The 18,819-nt window shown below is 49.2% G+C and overlaps 1 protein-coding gene across 1 annotated transcript in view; it reads right to left on the reverse strand.

The window, feature by feature from the left end:
- TTC6 (tetratricopeptide repeat domain 6) overlaps nt 1-18,819 on the reverse strand; it is a 1,229,706-nt gene that overhangs the window by 1,169,486 nt on the left and 41,401 nt on the right. Inside the window, exon 3 of the mRNA XM_086936916.1 lies at nt 4,211-4,480. Coding sequence (XP_086793042.1) covers nt 4,211-4,480 — 270 coding nt within the window. The remainder of the gene's footprint in view (nt 1-4,210; nt 4,481-18,819) is intronic.

Consider the following 18,819-nt stretch of genomic DNA (forward strand, 5'->3'; position numbering starts at 1 on the left):
AGAGGCCGGATTTTTCATAATCTTTAACCCCTTGCTCCATATATAATCCACAATAGGTATGGATCAAACTGACTTCTTGACCGGATCCTTAAAATCTTAACGGAAGCATTTGTTTTGGACTACAGGCAAAGGCTAATCAAATCTCCTAGAAGCCCTCTCCAGTAATTTGTGGAAGCCCCCAATATCTCCCTGAGGAGAACTTGCTGCAGGGGGGAGGTGGAAAGATGAAGCCACGTAATCATCCCACTCCTGACCAACTAAGTCAGGGTCCTGAGTGAGCTCACCTTCTTCAGGTTGATCATCTGCTTGACTTTCGATGTACTCGTCCTGAATTGTAATGCACTGAGGAGTCTGTCTCTCTTCCTGCCCAGCAGGTGGTGAAGTAACCACTGGTGGTGGCGTTACTTGAATACTTGGGCCTCAAGGCGTCAGCGAACTGGAGCGTGAGAATCCAGAAATAGCTTGTAGTAATCATTTATCTCAGGTCGGTGACCAGGGAGGTTGGCACCAGCATGGAATCCCTTCCAACCTCCTGACACTCTTCGTAAGCCTCATACGGATAGTGCTCCTGAAAAAAATTGTAACTTTGGCCCCGTGGACGACCTGTGAAGTAGTAGTCCTCTTCCAAGTACTCAGACATGTCCCGCCCCTGTGCATCCTCTTCATCATCTGTGACCTGGCATTTAACTCTGAGCTGAGAAGGGCTGTAAGCTGGGCCGAACACGCTTTCCTCTCCTGATTTCTCTGTATCAAGAAGGGGAGAAGGAGGCAGAGGTGATATCTTTGACAAAGAAGAAAAACCTGGACGCTTCTGGATAAAGTAGTCTCCTAAAGTCCTATTTTTGATCTGGCGACGACGGAAGACATCTGGAAGTAATCGTCGTCGAAACCTCCAACGAAGAAGGTGATTTAAACACTGTCGTCGACGGAGTGATCGACGGCGGAGCCGTAGACAACATCGTCGACGGTGCTTCTGTCGACAAGTCCGAAGGCGAAATCGACGACGCAGTAGTCATCGCCGTCGACGATGCCATCGAGGAGAAAATTGTAGCCCTGGGCGTATTGGGCGTAGTGGGGCTTCGCGGAGCTACGAGAAGTGGGCGAGAAACTACGCCCACCTCCGCGTAGCCCCACTACGCACCACAGGCCTCCCTCCCGCCCTCCCTAAATACGTTAAATTAAAAGTGTAGAATAATTAAAAGGCACTTACCTTGCCCGCCGCTGCCCGCCGCGTCCCCGGGGCTCGCTATCTTCATTGCTGCCATCTTGTTTACTAATGCACATGCGCGGGCGGCCGCGCATGCGCGGGCGGCCGCGCATGCGCATTTTCTCGTGAGAAATGCGCATGCGCGGCCGCCCGCGCATGCGCATTAGTAAACAAGACGGCAGAATGAAGATAGCGAACCCCGGGGATGCGGCGGGCAAGGTAAGTGCCTTTTAATTAATTTAAACTTTTCATTTAAAGTATTTAGGGAGGGCGGGAGGGAGGCGGGTAGCGGCCAGCTACGCTCCGTCTGCGGAGCGTGCGTAGTGCCGCCTGGCTACGCCCGCTACGCAAAATGCGGAGTAGGCGGCACTACGCACACTCCGTGCACGGAGCGTAGCTGGCCGCCCACCCCTAGAAAATTGTTGCCGTCGTATTCGTCGCATAGGTCATCACCACAGCAGTCGTTGAAGCAGACGTTGCCACAGAAACCGATATAGATTTGGCTAGAGTTCTCAACAAGAGGTCTGTCGACTGAGCTTTTTTCATCGACGAAGCCTGTTTTAGTGGTGTGACAGGCAGAGAAGCAGCAGAAGATTTCTTCAAGCCAGAATCTTTTTGCTTTGGAGCTGCTTTATCAGCAGATGAGATTTTGTCCGCCATTAACCTTTTAGAATCAGCCTTCAATGAGATAGAGCCCTCATTTTTACATTTCCTCTCAGCTGACGGCCCAGGGCTCTCTTCCACATCAGATAATAATAATAATAATAATAAAACATTTATTAAGCGCATGGCTGCACAGCTGTGTATCCCCGCGCTGATTGCTGAAAAATCTCACAGAGAATCAAGTCAAAGGAAATGAGTGGCAGATTTATTGAGGGAAGAGGTGGGTTTTCAAGTTAGCTCTGAAAAGGGTTTCAGAGGGTTCCATTCTTAAATGAATAGGGAGAGCATTCCAATGTTTTACTCCTAGATAACGAAAGGAGCGGCCACCAATTTTTGCTCTGTGGACGCGGGGGAGTTTGAAAAGGGACATACCTGAGGACCTAAGGTCTCGGGTAGGGCGGTGAATGGTCATGAGGCTTCTTAAGTAGGTGGGACCCTTGTTGTGGGCTATCCTGTGGGCATAGCAGAGGCTCTTGAATTTTATTCTCTCCCTTACGGGGAGCCAGTGCAGTTTGGATAATGCTGTCTTGGCAGAAGTTCTTTTAGGAAGGCCTAATACCAATCGGGCTGCCGCATTTTGTACACATTGCAGCTGGTGAAGATGTTTTTGGTTGATGCCTAGAAGGAGGGCATTCCCATAGTCCAGGTGAGGTGTAATAAGTGCATGCACAATGGTTTTCCTGGCTTTGATAGGAATCAGGTCAATGATTTTTCTAAGAATTCTTAATGTGCCGATGCATTTGCCAATGATCTTGTTAACTTGGGATTTTCCTGATAGATCCGAGTCGATCATGATTCCAAGGTTCTTGACTTTCTCGACAGGTCGAGGGCATTCGCCAAGAGATGTGGGCCACCACGCTTGGGACCATAGAGAGGTTTTGTTCCCTATCACTAACACCTCTGTTTTGTCTCCGTTAAGCCGGAATCAGATTTAGATTTTTTCTTCTGTAGTTATGACAACCTGGCTTCTCTATCCTTTTGAGTCTGCTGAAAAGGTTCCAAAATATTTACAGTCCTTGGCTGTATGCTTGGGGTGAGGGCAACATAGACAGTCCTTGTTGGGGTCTCAAGGAAAAGTCTTGCCTCCCCACAGGATCTGCAGGGTCTAAAAAGCATCTTCTTATATCCTCTGACATTATGAAGTAAAGAAGATGGATAAAACAGTACCATGAGATGAATTCTAGCAGGGTCAAAAGTTCACTAACTGACAAAACCGAGCAGAGCTCAGGGAGACTCCTTTACAAACGACGTGCAGTTAGAGATCGGAGGTCTGTTGGCTCCGCTGGGAAGTTGAGGTTTAGGGCTCGTCTCTGGTTGGTTGAAGTTTGGACCTACATAAAGATGCTGATGAATGTTAAAGTTTTTCTTTTCCTTTGGTGGTTTCCAATGTGCTTTTATAGTACTTCTTTTCTATCGACCGCGAGGCTCTCACCATGACGACGGGGAAGATACAAGCATGTGAATCTATGAAAGATTCAATACTGGAGAAGCCTGAGCTCTTTCAGGGATCCATTTCCATGTGACAACTGAACTTCACTGTGGCGCACAGGATGGACAGCTACAGAGCCAGGCAGATGTCTTTTTTCCGAGGTTTTTTTTTCATGAGAGGACTGAAAGTAACCAGTAAAGTGACTCTGATCTGAGGACCCTTGACCTATCTCCACTCTCGTAACTGCTGATGGATAGGTGCCACTGCCAAGTTTGAAAATGGACATGTGATGGACCAATAAACATTGGTGTGGGCAGCTAGCGTGAGTGGCTGAAGTCTACTCCAGAGTAAGAAGCCCAACCATGTACCCACACACTTCCCTTGTAGTTTTCGTTTTAGGAGATGATGTCTTCATTGTGTGCCTACTCTCGTGGAAGAGGCCGTTGCATTGGATTTACATAGCATATTGCCTGCATGAGTGTGGTTGTAAACTGCTGTTGCTTCAAATTCAGAAGGCATGCAAGTGTATACAAGTACGGTATATGGAGCATACACATGGCAGAACCTGTTGTTCAGAGGGTTTGCAGAAATTCTCCAGTTGTATTGGTGCGGGTTTCAGAAGCGTAATATGGTCACTGTGTGTGGAGGATGAGGAAATGTGGCAATGGGGGGGTCAGATTCTGACCAATCCTAATGTGCTTTTCGATGTGCATCAGTGACCTGCATGCACGTCCTGTATCTGCACATCAGCTTCAGATGGTGGGTCTACATTACTGCATGCTTATACGATTGTGTCACTGTAATACTGCATCACTTCTACATCATCACACTCGCGAAAAGTGGCCATTGTGGAACCACAATCCACTAAGTAGAGCTGAGGAAAGCCTCCCCCCATGGTCGCCACATCTTACCTGCAGTGGTAACTTCAAGATGTCCTCTGAGGTTTGGCTGTGCGTTCTATCCACCGGAATACATGACTCGGACAGACGTGAGGCAGGACTTCCTGCCGGAACTTTCACCTGTGACAAACTGGATTCAGGCTCCATGGGCGTTATGAGCACCACTTCTGGAGGGGGTTCAAATATGGGGTCTGTCACCAATCCCAGAGCTGTTGCTGGCCCAGGTACTGGCAGAGATCCTGGGGCATGATCTATTGTCAAGTTGACAGATTCCTCAGGGACCTGCAAGCAAAGAAATCAAACAATCAACAAATGTACAACTGGTGTTGGCCAACGATATATCCTGCACAGAGGAGACAAGGGATCAATGCTGCTGCATGAATTGCCTCAGTTATGGGATCAGTGCAGTGAGATGTCTCAGTTATGGGATCAGTGCAGTGAGCTGCCTCAGTTATGGGATCAGTCCAGTGAGTGGCCTCAGTTATGGGATCAGTGCAGTGAGCTGCCTCGGTTATGGGATGAGTGCAGTGAGTTGCCTCAGTTATGGGATCAGTGCAGTGAGTTGCCTCAGTTATGGGATCAGTCCAGTGAGTGGCCTCAGTTATGGGATCAGTGCAGTGAGCTGCCTCGGTTATGGGATCAGTGCAGTAAAGGCCTCAGTTATGGAATCAGTGCAGTGAGTGGCCTCAGTTATGGGATCAGTGCAGTGAAGGGCCTCAGTTATGGGATCAGTTCACTGAGTTGCCTCAGATATGGGATCGGTGCAGTGAGTTACCACAGTTATGGGATGACTGCAGTGAGTTGCCTCAGTTATGGGATGAGTGCAGTGAGTTGCCTCAGTTATGGGATCAGTGCAGTGAGTTGCCTCAGTTATGGGATCAGTGCAGTGAGTGGCCTCAGTTATGGGATCAGTGCAGTGAATTGCCTCAGTTATGGGATGAGTGCAGTGAGTTGCCTCAGTTATGGGATCAGTGCAGTGAGTTGCCTCAGTTATGGGATCAGTGCAGTGAGTTGCCTCAGTTATGGGATCAGTCCAGTGAGTGGCCTCAGTTATGGGATCAGTGCAGTGAGTTGCCTCAGTTATGGGATCAGTGCAGTGAGTTGCCTCAGTTATGGGATCAGTCCAGTGAGTGGCCTCAGTTATGGGATCAGTGCAGTGAGATGCCTCAGTTATGGGATCAGTGCAGTGAGTGGCGTCAGTTATGGGATCAGTGCAGTGAGTGGCCTCAGTTATGGGATCAGTGCAGTGAGCTGCCTCAGTTATGGGATGAGTGCAGTGAGCTGCCTCAGTTATGGGATGAGTGCAGTGAGCTGCCTCAGTTATGGGATGAGTGCAGTGAGTTGCCTCAGTTATGGGAGGAGTGCAGTGAGATGCCTCAGTTATGGGATCAGTCCAGTGAGTTGCCTCAGTTATGGGATCAGTGCAGTGAGATGCCTCAGTTATGGGATGAGTGCAGTGAGCTGCCTCAGTTATGGGATGAGTGCAGTGAGCTGCCTCAGTTATGGGATCAGTCCAGTGAGTTGCCTCAGTTATGGGATCAGTGCAGTGAGATGCCTCAGTTATGGGATCAGTGCAGTGAGATGCCTCAGTTATGGGATCAGTGCAGTGAGCTGCCTCAGTTATGGGATCAGTCCAGTGAGTGGCCTCAGTTATGGGATCAGTGCAGTGAGTGGCCTCAGTTATGGAATCAGTGCAGTGAGTTGCCTCAGTTATGGGATCAGTGCAGTGAGTTGCCTCAGTTATGGGATCAGTCCAGTGAGTTGCCTCAGTTATGGGATCAGTCCAGTGAGTGGCCTCAGTTATGGGATCAGTGCAGTGAGTTGCCTCAGTTATGGGATCAGTGCAGTGAGTTGCCTCAGTTATGGGATCAGTCCAGTGAGTGGCCTCAGTTATGGGATCAGTGCAGTGAGATGCCTCAGTTATGGGATCAGTGCAGTGAGTGGCGTCAGTTATGGGATCAGTGCAGTGAGTGGCCTCAGTTATGGGATGAGTGCAGTGAGCTGCCTCAGTTATGGGATGAGTGCAGTGAGTTGCCTCAGTTATGGGATGAGTGCAGTGAGTTGCCTCAGTTATGGGATGAGTGCAGTGAGCTGCCTCAGTTATGGGATCAGTCCAGTGAGTTGCCTCAGTTATGGGATCAGTGCAGTGAGATGCCTCAGTTATGGGATCCGTGCAGTGAGCTGCCTCAGTTATGGGATCAGTCCAGTGAGTGGCCTCAGTTATGGGATCAGTGCAGTGAGATGCCTCAGTTATGGGATCAGTGCAGTGAGCTGCCTCAGTTATGGGATCAGTCCAGTGAGTGGCCTCAGTTATGGGATCAGTCCAGTGAGTGGCCTCAGTTATGGGATCAGTGCAGTGAGTGGCCTCAGTTATGGGATCAGTGCAGTGAGTTGCCACAGTTATGGGATGACTGCAGTGAGTTGCCTCAGTTATGGGATGAGTGCAGTGAGTTGCCTCAGTTATGGGATGAGTGCAGTGAGCTGCCTCAGTTATGGGATGAGTGCAGTGAGTTGCCTCAGTTATGGGATGAGTGCAGTGAGTTGCCTCAGTTATGGGATGAGTGCAGTGAGCTGCCTCAGTTATGGGATCAGTCCAGTGAGATGCCTCAGTTATGGGATCAGTCCAGTGAGTGGCCTCAGTTATGGGATCAGTGCAGTGAGTTGCCTCAGTTATGGGATCAGTGCAGTGAGTTGCCTCAGTTATGGGATCAGTCCAGTGAGTGGCCTCAGTTATGGGATCAGTGCAGTGAGCTGCCTCAGTTATGGGATCAGTCCAGTGAGTTGCCTCAGTTATGGGATCGGTGCAGTGAGTTGCCTCAGTTATGGGATGAGTGCAGTGAGTTGCCTCAGTTATGGGATGAGTGCAGTGAGCTGCCTCAGTTATGGGATCAGTCCAGTGAGTTGCCTCAGTTATGGGATCAGTGCAGTGAGATGCCTCAGTTGTGGGATCAGTGCAGTGAGCTGCCTCAGTTATGGGATCAGTCCAGTGAGTGGCCTCAGTTATGGGATCAGTGCAGTGAGATGCCTCAGTTATGGGATCAGTGCAGTGAGCTGCCTCAGTTATGGGATCAGTCCAGTGAGTGGCCTCAGTTATGGGATCAGTCCAGTGAGTGGCCTCAGTTATGGGATGAGTGCAGTGAGCTGCCTCAGTTATGGGATGAGTGCAGTGAGTTGCCTCAGTTATGGGATGAGTGCAGTGAGTTGCCTCAGTTATGGGATGAGTGCAGTGAGCTGCCTCAGTTATGGGATCAGTCCAGTGAGTTGCCTCAGTTATGGGATCAGTGCAGTGAGATGCCTCAGTTATGGGATCAGTGCAGTGAGCTGCCTCAGTTATGGGATCAGTCCAGTAAGTGGCCTCAGTTATGGGATCAGTGCAGTGAAGGGCCTCAGTTATGGGATGAGTGCAGTGAGCTGCCTCAGTTATGGGATCAGTGCAGTGAGTTGCCTCAGTTATGGGATGAGTGCAGTGAGTTGCCTCAGTTATGGGATGAGTGCAGTGAGCTGCCTCAGTTATGGGATCAGTCCAGTGAGTTGCCTCAGTTATGGGATCAGTGCAGTGAGATGCCTCAGTTATGGGATCAGTGCAGTGAGCTGCCTCAGTTATGGGATCAGTCCAGTGAGTGGCCTCAGTTATGGGATCAGTCCAGTGAGTGGCCTCAGTTATGGGATCAGTGCAGTGAGTGGCCTCAGTTATGGGATCAGTGCAGTGAGTTGCCTCAGTTATGGGATCAGTGCAGTGAGATGCCTCAGTTATGGGATCAGTGCAGTGAGCTGCCTCAGTTATGGGATCAGTCCAGTGAGTGGCCTCAGTTATGGGATCAGTGCAGTGAGTTGCCTCAGTTATGGGATCAGTGCAGTGAGTTGCCTCAGTTATGGGATCAGTGCAGTGAGCTGCCTCAGTTATGGGATGAGTGCAGTGAGTTGCCTCAGTTATGGGATCAGTGCAGTGAGCTGCCTCAGTTATGGGATCAGTCCAGTGAGTGGCCTCAGTTATGGGATCAGTGCAGTGAGTGGCCTCAGTTATGGGATGAGTGCAGTGAGTTGCCTCAGTTATGGGATCAGTGCAGTGAGATGCCTCAGTTATGGGATCAGTGCAGTGAGCTGCCTCAGTTATGGGATCAGTCCAGTGAGTGGCCTCAGTTATGGGATCAGTGCAGTGAGTGGCCTCAGTTATGGGATCAGTGCAGTGAAGGCCTCAGTTATGGGATCAGTGCAGTGAGATGTCTCAGTTATGGGATGACTGCAGTGAGTTGCCTCAGTTATGGGATCAGTCCAGTGAGTGGCCTCAGTTATGGGATGACTGCAGTGAGTTGCCTCAGTTATGGGACCAGTCCAGTGAGTGGCCTCAGTTATGGGATAAGTGCAGTGAAGGCCTCAGTTATGGGATCAGTGCAGTGAGATGTCTCAGTTATGGGATCAGTGCAGTGAGTTGCCTCAGTTATGGGATGAGTGCAGTGAGTGGGCTCAGTAATGGGATCAGTGTAGTGAGTTACCTTGGTAATGGGATCAGTGCAGTAAGTTGCCTCAGTTATGATATCAGTGCAGTGAGTGGCGTCAGTTATGGGATCAGTGCAGTGAGTGGCCTCAGTTATGGGATCAGTGCAGTGAAGGCCTCAGTTATGGAATCAGTGCAGTGAGTGGCCTCAGTTATGGGATCAGTGCAGTGAAGGGCCTCAGTTATGATATCAGGGCAGTGAGTGGCCTCTGTTATGGGATCAGTGCAGTGATGGGCCTCAGTTATGAGATCAGTGCCCTGAGTTGCCTCAGATATGGGATCAGTGTAGTGAGTTACCTTGGTAATGGGATCAGTGCAGTAAGTTGCCTCAGTTATGATATCAGTGCAGTGAGTGGCGTCAGTTATGGGATCAGTGCAGTGAGTGGGCTCAGTAATGGGATCAGTGCAGTGAGTGGCCTCAGTTATGGGATCAGTGCAGTGAGTTGCCTCAGTTGTGGGATCGGGGCAGTGAGTTGCGTTAGTTAGGGGATCCGTGCAGTGAGTTTCCTCAGTTATGGGATCAGTGCAGTGAGTTGCCTCAGTGATGGGATCAGTGCAGTGAGTTGCCTCAGTTATGGGATCAGTGCAGGGAGTTGCCTCAGTGATGGGATCAGTGCAGTGAGTTGCCTCAGTGATGGGATCAGTGCAGTGAGTTTGCTCAGTTATGGGATCAGTGCAGTGAGTGGCCTCAGTTATGGATCCAGTGCAGTGAGTTTGCTCAGTTATGGGATCAGTGCATGGAGTTGCCTCAGTTATGGGATCAGTGCAGTGAGTTGCCTCAGTTATGATATCAGTGCAGTGAGTTGCCTCAGTTATGGGATCAGTGCAGTAAGTTGCCTCAGTAATGGGATCAGTGCAGTGAGTGGCCTCAGTTATGGAATCAGTGCAGTGAGTTTGCTCAGTTATGGGATCAGTGCACGGAGTTGCCTCAGTTATGGGATCAGTGCAGTGAGTTGCCTCAGTTATGATATCAGTGCAGTGAGTTGCCTCAGTTATGGGATCAGTGCAGTGAGTGGCCTCAGTTATGGGATCAGTGCAGTGAGTGGTCTCGGTTATAGAATCAGTGCAGTGAGTGGTCTCAGTTATGGGATCATTGCAGTGAGTTGCCTCAGTTATGTGACCGGAGCAGTGAGTTGCCTCAGTTATGGGATCAGTGCACAAAGTTGCCTCAGTTATGGGATCAGTGCAGTGAGTTTCCTCAGTTATGGGATCAGTGCACGGAGTTGCCTTAGTTATGGGATCAGTACAGTCACACCCAGTGCTATAGAAGAGTCTCCACCAGCAATAACCTACACCTCATGAGTTCAGAGCAGGGCAGTGCAGGGATCTGCTGAACCTACACCTGGTGTGAACCTGTGAGTTCAGGATCCTCTTGATAATACGACCACATCTGCAGACATCACACCCCAAACCTTTACATTGGTGAGGCCTAGAATCCCATCCTTGTGGGCCAAAGAGGAAGGTTTGTGATAGTGCACTATATAAATGCAGAGATGGGGCACAATTACAAACCACTGACATGAGAAGTAGGGGCACAACTACAATTGACAGGAGTATGGCACAACCACATACCACTGGTGGTGCAGTAGGGAACAACTACCAACAGGCGTCAGAGTAGGGGCATAACTCCAAACCACTGGCGGCAGGGTTGGGGCACAACTACAAACCACTAGCGTAGGACATAGCTACAAACCACTGGAGTCTGGAAAAGAAAACAAGTTACTTACCTGTAACTACGGTTATCCAGTATTGGTATCTTTCATAGATTCACATGCCTGAATCATTCCCCGTCGTCGAGGCGGGAGTCCCACGGTATAAATATATACAAAAGCAGTGCCTAGAAAATTTCTTGTAGTACGCTGGAAAAGCCCAAAGGCCGAACTAGGCCTCAAAACTTAGCAGCCTATCTACATCATTATGTAAAAAGACCTGAAAAAGTAGCCTCAGCCAATCAGCTGTCCTCACCCTCTAGAACCTTCCCAGCTCAGGCAGTTCTCCTCAGATTTTCCCAGCACAAGTGAGAATGAGTATCCATAGATCAGAACTGCCGTGCCGGGGAGGAGGGTGGGTGCATGTGAATCTATGAAATATACCAATACTGGATAACCGTAGTTACAGGTAAGTAACCTGTTTTCTTATCCAGTATTGGGGTATCTTTCATAGATTCACATGCCTGAATCAGAGTAGCTAGCAGTAACATCATGTCTGTCGTTAGAGGAAGGTGGGAGACAAATAAACCATATATACCCCCACACAACCAGGAAGGTAATAGAGCACAAACTTGTTAACATAACATATGCATCAAAACCTTCATAAATACATCATAGATAGGACAGCGTTATAAAATACTCAAACTTTTTAATGAAAACATATGCTTAAACAGTCAAAGAGGAATAAAAGACTATAAGAAATCTAACTTTAGTGAAGAAGATGCTGCAGTACCGCATCCCCAACTGCTGTATCATCATGAAGCGCCGACTGCAGACAGTAATGTTTGGTAAAAGTCTGCACACTTTTCCAAGTAGCAGCTCGGCAAATGTTCTCCAGCGTCACTCCAGCAAAAAGGGTCGTTGACGCTGACATTGTTCTAGTGGAATGTGATTTGACCTTTCTTGATAAAGGTTTTTTGGCCTTGTCATGACAGAAAGTAATCGTAGAAGACAACCACCTAGCTATAGTTGCCTTCGTGACAGCTTGACCCAAGGTGGCTTTGCCATAAGCAACAAAAAGTTGATTAGATTTGCCGATGTCCTTTGTTTTTTTAAGATAAAACTTCAGGCACCGTTTCACATCCAGAGAATGCAACACCTTCTCCGCTGGAGTTTTAAAATCCGGGAAAAAGGTTTTGAGCTTGACCGGTTGATTGATGTGGAATTGAGTTGGTACTTTAGGAATGAACCTTGGGTTGGTTCTAAGCATAACAAAGTCTTTAGAGAATTGCAAGAAAGGCTGTGCAATAGTGAAGGCCTGTATTTCACTAACTCTGCAAGCTGAAGTGAGAGCCAGCAAGATAGCCACTTTCCAAGTTAGAAACTTTAGCTCTGCCTTATGAATAGGTTCAAAAGGCCTTTTTAGAAGTTGAGAGAGAACAATATTAAGATCCCACTCAGGAGGACGAACTGGTGGAAAAGCTTGGAATAGTCCCTTAAGGAATTGTTTGATCAAAGAGGATGAACATAAGGATGGTTTGTTGGAACTCTTCCTGAATCTGGATATCGCCGCCAGATGCACCTTAATGGATGAAAAGGCTAGACCAGCCTTAGCCAAAGACAGCAGGTATGGAAGGATGGCTTCAGGAGGAGCTTGAAGTGGATGAACATTATTTTCTCCACACCAGGAACAGAATCGTTTCCACTTAAAACGATAAGTCTTGATGGTACTTTGCGCACGGGCCTGTGATAAAATCGCCCTGCAGTCCGAGGAGATCTTAAGATCCTTGAACTCTAGGAAGTCAGGCGCCAGGCGTGCAAGTGCAGCGACTGAGGATCCGGATGATGGATTTGGCCTCCCTCTCTTGTCAACATTGACACTGTCGGTTTGAGACTAAACGGAGGTTGTTGAGAGAGCAAAAGGAGCTCCTGAAACCAAAATTGCCTTGGCCAACGGGGAGCAATGAGGATGAGAGTGCAGTGTTCCCTCTTCATCTTTTGCAGTACCTGCGGAATGAGCGGAATCGGAGGATAGGCGTACGCAAATATTCCGGACCATTTCATCAAAAGGGCATTTCCTCTTGACCCCTGTTGTGGAAACCAGCTGGCATAAAACAGGCATTTGCTGTTCTGCTGCATGGCAAACAAATCCAGTGTTGGTGTCCCCCAAGTTTGAAAGATCATCTCTACTTGATGTTGTTCGAGCTCCCATTCGTGACAGCCCGTGAACGTTCTGCTGAGGTTGTCTGCTAGAGAGTTCCGAACGCCTTGTACATGCTCTGCTCTGAGGGATATGCCGTGGCGCAGGGCCCATTCCCACATCTCCTGAGCCTCCAGCGACAGGGTGAGAGATTTCGTTCCTCCCTGTTTGTTTATGTAGTACATGCTGGTGGTATTGTCCGTACCCACCAGCACGGACGAATTCGCAATCCTTGGAAGGAAGGCTTGTGGGGACAGAAAAATGGCCCTCAGCTCTAGGCTGTTGATGTGCTTCTGCCGGTACTGACGTGACCATCGTCTTAGATCTGAAGGTCCTGAAGGTGACCTCCCCAACCTTCCATGGATGCGTCCGTAGTCAGGGTGAACTCTGGAATGTCTTGGAGAAAGGTGAGGCCTGGTGACAAATTTTGCGCCTTCGACCACCAAAGAAGAGCATGTTTCATTTTGGTAGTCACTTTGATGCGGTCGTCGAATGATCCGTTGACTTGCCTCCACTGGCGAAGTAACTCTTCCTGTAACGGTCTCATTCTGAGTCTCGCCATAGGAATGAGGCTGATTGCAGATGAGCACATCCCTAGAAGGGAAGCGAATATCCGAACTGAAAGTGACCTTCTAGCAAATATTTGTTTTGCTAGTTTTAACAGTTTGTTTTGCCGCTCTTGTGTCAAGTACGCCTTGCACTGGCATGTGTTCAAGACTGCTCCCAGAAAGGTCAACTCTTGACGAGGTTGAAGCTGAGATTTTTTCGAATTGAGGGTCAGCCCTAGATTCGAGAAGAGAGAGAGCGTACTTCTGACTGCTTCCATTGTTGAGTTTCTGGATGGACCTTTTAACAGCCAGTCGTCGAGGTATGGGAAAACTTGTATTCCCTGGGACCTCAGCATTGCTGCCACCGGGGCCAGACATTTGGTAAAGATCCTGGGGGCCGATTTTAGGCCGAATGGGAGCACTTTGAACTGAAAATGGACGCCAGCCACTTGAAACCTTAGGTATTTGCGGTGTTTTGGGTGAATAGGGATGTGGAAGTAAGCGTCTTGCAGATCCAGAGAAGCCATAAAGTCCCCTTCGTTGAGACAATTCAGAATGTCCTTCAATGTTACCATGCGAAAACTCTGTTTCTTTAGATACTTGTTGAGTTTGCGCAAATCCAGTATTGGACGCCACTCTTCTGAATTTTTCTCTATGAGGAATAATCAAGAATAAAATCCTTTCCCTTTCTGAGAAGGAGGAACTCGTTCTATCGCATTCTTGTGTTTCATCTTTAAGGCTTCTTTGAAGAGTAAGTGAAGACGAGGGTGAGGGGGACCCCTGGGCGGCGTTGTTGGTGGCTTCTGTAAAAACTCCAGAGTGTGTCCATTTCTGAAAAGATCCAGGACCAATGATCTGAAGTTATCGTCTGCCATTGGTGGTAAAAGGCGGAGATTTTGGCGCCCACGGGAAGGGAAAGGTGAATGGCTGACATCCGGCAAAGCTCACTGGCGCTTGTTGGAATCACGCCCTTGATTGTTTGAGCGTTGTTTCCCTCCTTGCCGAGAGAAAGAACCAGAGGCAGGCTGTCTGTAAAAGGATTGATAGTAAGGTTGTTTGTGGTGAGATTGGTATGGACGATTCTGTTGGTTGGAATAGTTTCCCCTGGAGGAGTAACCACGGCCTCTTGCTCATCTCAAGGATCCCCTCTTGTATTGCAGGGTACCAAGTGATTTAGCTGTGTCTGTATCTGTTTTTATAGCCAGCAAAGTGTCATCGATGTGCTTCCCAAAAAGTGAATCCCCATCGTACGCCATGTCCAAGATTTTTGTTTGGACCTCAGGCCTGAAGGTGGTAGCCCTGAGCCAACCTTGACGCCGAAGTACAGCTGCTCCAGCCAATTGTCTGAAATTGGTGTTTGAAATATCCAGGGCGCAATCAATGATTTCTGAAGCTGCCCTTTCACCCTCCTGTACAATCCTGCGTACCTCCTGCTGATGATCCTTAGGGATCAAGTCAAGATATTCCGTCAGATCGGACCACATCTGCCTATCATAACGGGCCAGGATAGCCAATGAATTAGCTGCTTTAATGGAGGCTGCTGCATTTGCAGAGAACTTCTTCCCAATGGCATCCAGTCTCCTGCCCTCCTTGTCAGGTGGTGTTGAAATGGGAGCCGAAGGATTCTTGGATTTCTGCTGCACAGCCTGGGATATGACAGAGTCTGGTCGAGGGTGACCTATTAAACAAGATGGAGTATCCGATGGTGCTCGATACTTTTTCTCTATTCTTGGAAGGACTGCAGGAATGGAAGCGGGCGTTTTCATGATGGTGAGGCCCTCCTTCCAAATATAGTCAATAATGGGGATAGCCCTGGTACCTCTGCGATATCCCTCTTTAAAGTCATGCAAAAAGCAGTCAGACTGCTCAACTGTGACAGTCAATTCAAATCTATTAGCAGCTCGCTGCATAATATTGTGAAAACCGCCAATATCCTCGGGTGGAGAATCTGAAGGACGGGGCGCAGGCGGTGAAGGCATAGGAATGACATAATCCTCCCCAAGGATCTATAGGTGTATTATCAGGCAACTCGCCTTCTTCCCTGCTTTCTTCGTCATCATGAGAAGAAGTATCTGTGTCATCTTGAGGTGCTGGACCAGTATCCTGTCTCGGCGACAATGAAGCTCGCGGCGACGGAGACCTTGGCACGTCAACTGGAATAGGCGACACAGCGGGTGCAACTGGAGTTGGTGGAAATCTCTTGCGATAATCCGCCAACATAGCCTGCAAATCCTGAATTAAGGTAGATGACAAATGACCAGTGTCCTCAGACCGAGAAGGTCTGGCATGGGGTGATTGATATGGCGTTGAATAAACGTCATGCGTATAATGACCATGGACATCATCTTCATCGTCCTCCTGATATTTAATATTCAATTGAGAAGGGTGACAGGCAATCCCGAAAGGACCGTCATCCTCTTCACCTTCATCCGAATCTTCCTCCACATATGTCTCCAAAATGTGTGATGGTAAGAGTGGAGTGTGAGAATAATCTTGTCTTTGATACGTTTTCCTTTGAAAATGCGTATATTGAATCTTTGTCGGAGGTGAACTGTGCAACAGATGAGCAGATGCCACTGCTGAAGCCATTGTTATTGGGATTTCCGTCGACGGTACTGTCGACAGCTTGTCCGCCAATGGAACCGTCGTCAGTGACAAAGATTTTGCTGTCGACGGGGTCGTCAATGGTGTCTTCGTCGACGAACCTTTCGTCAACGGGGCCGTCGATGGTGTCTTCGTCGACGAGTCCTTCGTCGACGAGCCCTTCGTCGACGAGGCCGTCGATGGTGTTCTGGTCGACGAGTCCTTCATCGGCGATATAGTCGTAAGTGTCTTCGTCGACGACGATGTTAGCTTTGTCGACAGAATTGTCGTCGACGGACCGGAAGATTTAGTCGACGGGGCCGTCGTCGACGACGGGACAGTCGGCAACTTGTTTTTAGTCAGCGAAGGCTTGACAGGCGATGGCAAAAGTTGAACAGACATCAGAGGTAAGGTAATAGCCAAAGTGGTAACCGTAGAAGCAGTTGAAGAAGCAGAAGTCAAGGTAGTAGTAGGAACAGACACCAGAGAAACAGTCTTAGCCTGGGCTGTACTCACAGTTGTCATTCGTGAAGAAGCCGATGCACTCTTTGAGGGTTCTGAATCTCTCTGAGAGGTTTTAAGTTTTTTCTTTCTCTCAGGAGAAGACCTTTCTTTGGATCTGGCTCTCTTGCTGGAGGTAGAGGCCTTGTCCTCATCATCAGTGGAAGAAGATTTCAACCACAAACCCTTGCCTCCCTATCCCTGATTGTTTTCTGAGGGAAGGTACGGCAAATCCTACAGTCCTTCACAACATGTGAAGGGTGTAGACAATAAATGCAGTCAGAGTGCTGGTCATCCACATGGACCCTCTTCTTATAGCAGGTTCCACAAGCTTTGAAAAGAGCCTTCTTGTCAGACATTTTTGAGGAAAAAGTCAAAAAACTGAGTAGGCACTCAGGGAGACTCCCTTACACATGAAGTGCGGTGAAAATCTGAGGAGAACTGCCTGAGCTGGGAAGGTTCTAGAGGGTGAGGACAGCTGATTGGCTGAGGCTACTTTTTCAGGTCTTTTTACATAATGATGTAGATAGGCTGCTAAGTTTTGAGGCCTAGTTAGGCCTTGGGGCTTTTCCAGCCTACTACAAGAAATTTTCTAGGCACTGCTTTTATATATATTTATACCGTGGGACTCCCGCCTCGACGACGGGGAAGGATTCAGGCATGTGAATCTATGAAAGATACCCCAATACTGGATAAGGGCATAACTACAAACCACTCGCAGTAGAGTAGGGAACAATTACAAACTACTGGTGGTGGAGTAGGGGCGCAACTGCAAACTACTGGAGACAAAGTAGGGGCACAACTTCAAACCAGTGGTGGTAGGAGTAAGGCATAAGTACAAACTACTGGTGGCAAGAGTAGGGCACAACTGCAATCCACAGTGGCAGGAGTAGGGCACAACTGCAAACCACTGGAAGTAAAAGAGGGGCACAGCTACAAACCACATTTGGCAGAAGTAGTGTTCAAGTAAAAACCACTGGTCGTAGGTGTGGGGCACGTTGGACTTGGCCCTTTTGGCAGGTTCACCCCGAAACATTTTGATTTGCCTAGCCTGTTTCTGTACCCCGGTGTTGGTGATTTTAGGCCTCTGCGCACTTTTGCCTGTGGTCCAGTGTAAAGTGCGTGCGCTCTCTGTGTATGTGTGATGAGTGGCCTGCCCTACCATAGGAATGCATGGGGAATATGTGTGGCCATGGTAATTTCTGACGTGTGGGGAGTGCAGGGTCGAGTTTGGTATGTGCAGACTCGTGTGATTAAATGCTGTGCAATGATGTGCACGGATTTATTGTGTCTAGTGTGGAAGTGCCACTTCTAGAAGTTGGCATGTCTGTGCAGTGAATGTGAATTGACTGTCTGGCTTGTGATTGGCTGGAGCTGGCTGGTGTGCCTGGCTCCAGGAGTCGGGATGGGTCTGCCTCGGTGGTGAATGGAGAGATCTGCATGTTGATGGCAGGGAGGGGCTGCACCTGGGACCTGAATAGGGCTGGGCCTTCCTTCCACAATGCTGGCTCCAGCCCCTGTGGCATGTCTGATGTCCCTGACCCATCCTGTGAATAGGCAGAGGGGCTGAGCACAACAAAGTGCTCAAGAACCAGTTGCCTCTGGTTCACCCCTTGCCTGCCCTTTGGAAACAAAGGGATTTTGTGTATAAAAGAGGGGCTGTGACCCCATGAAAATGTTCTTGTTTCTTGAATAAAATCTACCAGGGGCGTGCTGCTGCTGGGGGCTCAGGGGAAGGCGTGCCTCCCTGGGCCCTGCCCCTGAATGCCTGGAGGACTTTCCCCTTGCTGGGAGAGGTTTTGCTCCATCTCTTTGCTCCAGACCTTTTGCAGCCTGGGAGCGCTTGTACTTCACTTGGACAATGCCAGGTGATGGAGAGCGCTTTATTTTGCTGTTGCTGGAGCCCCTTTATTTTCAGGAAGGACCCTCTGTGTACTGCCCTTGCAGCGCTGAGCTGCAGAATGCTGTGCGGGAATCCCGACGTAGGGACTACCCCGCTTTCACTAATTTTTTGGTGGGTGCCCACCCTACATGGCCGCTATTTATGTCTCATTGTGCCTTATGAACTTGTATTTTTAAATTACAGGTGCCCAACCCACTTTCTATTTTTAACCTCGAGGGAGCCTACCCCTCGTTTGGCACACAGAGAGATCACTGCCGGCCCGGAAAACGCCCCCGGGACGTCACCGGCAATGCCGCGCTGGGATTGGATATAGAGCGGGACGTTGCCTGGCAACGGGAGGGCTCGCGGCCAGAGGGAAGGTTGATTGTAGCTGGGGGAGGACGGGAGGCTACCCCACCTCCCCGAGTACTGGAGAGAAGTCCCGGGGTCCAGGAGGAGGCCTGGGTGAAGAACTGGGCTTCCGCGGGCAGCGATGCACACACGGAGAGAGTCCTCGAGGAGAGGTGGGGGCTCTCCTGCCCATCCCGTGTATCCAAGCAGCGCAGAGTACTCATGTTGAACCCGGTGAGTAATGGCTGGGAAGGGGGGGCATGGATGCATGGCGCTACCGCTCCACAGAGGGAGCAAGTTTATTTCTAGAGCCCCGTGTGGCTCCAATGTTGGGGGCAAATTCTCTCCCGCCATTGTGCCTACTTATCTAAGGCGCCAGCGTGCTCCACCTTCTGGGGACCAGATTTCCCTT

Source organism: Lissotriton vulgaris, chromosome 9 (assembly GCF_964263255.1).
Source record: "Lissotriton vulgaris chromosome 9, aLisVul1.2, whole genome shotgun sequence".
Lineage (NCBI taxonomy): Eukaryota > Metazoa > Chordata > Amphibia > Caudata > Salamandridae > Lissotriton > Lissotriton vulgaris.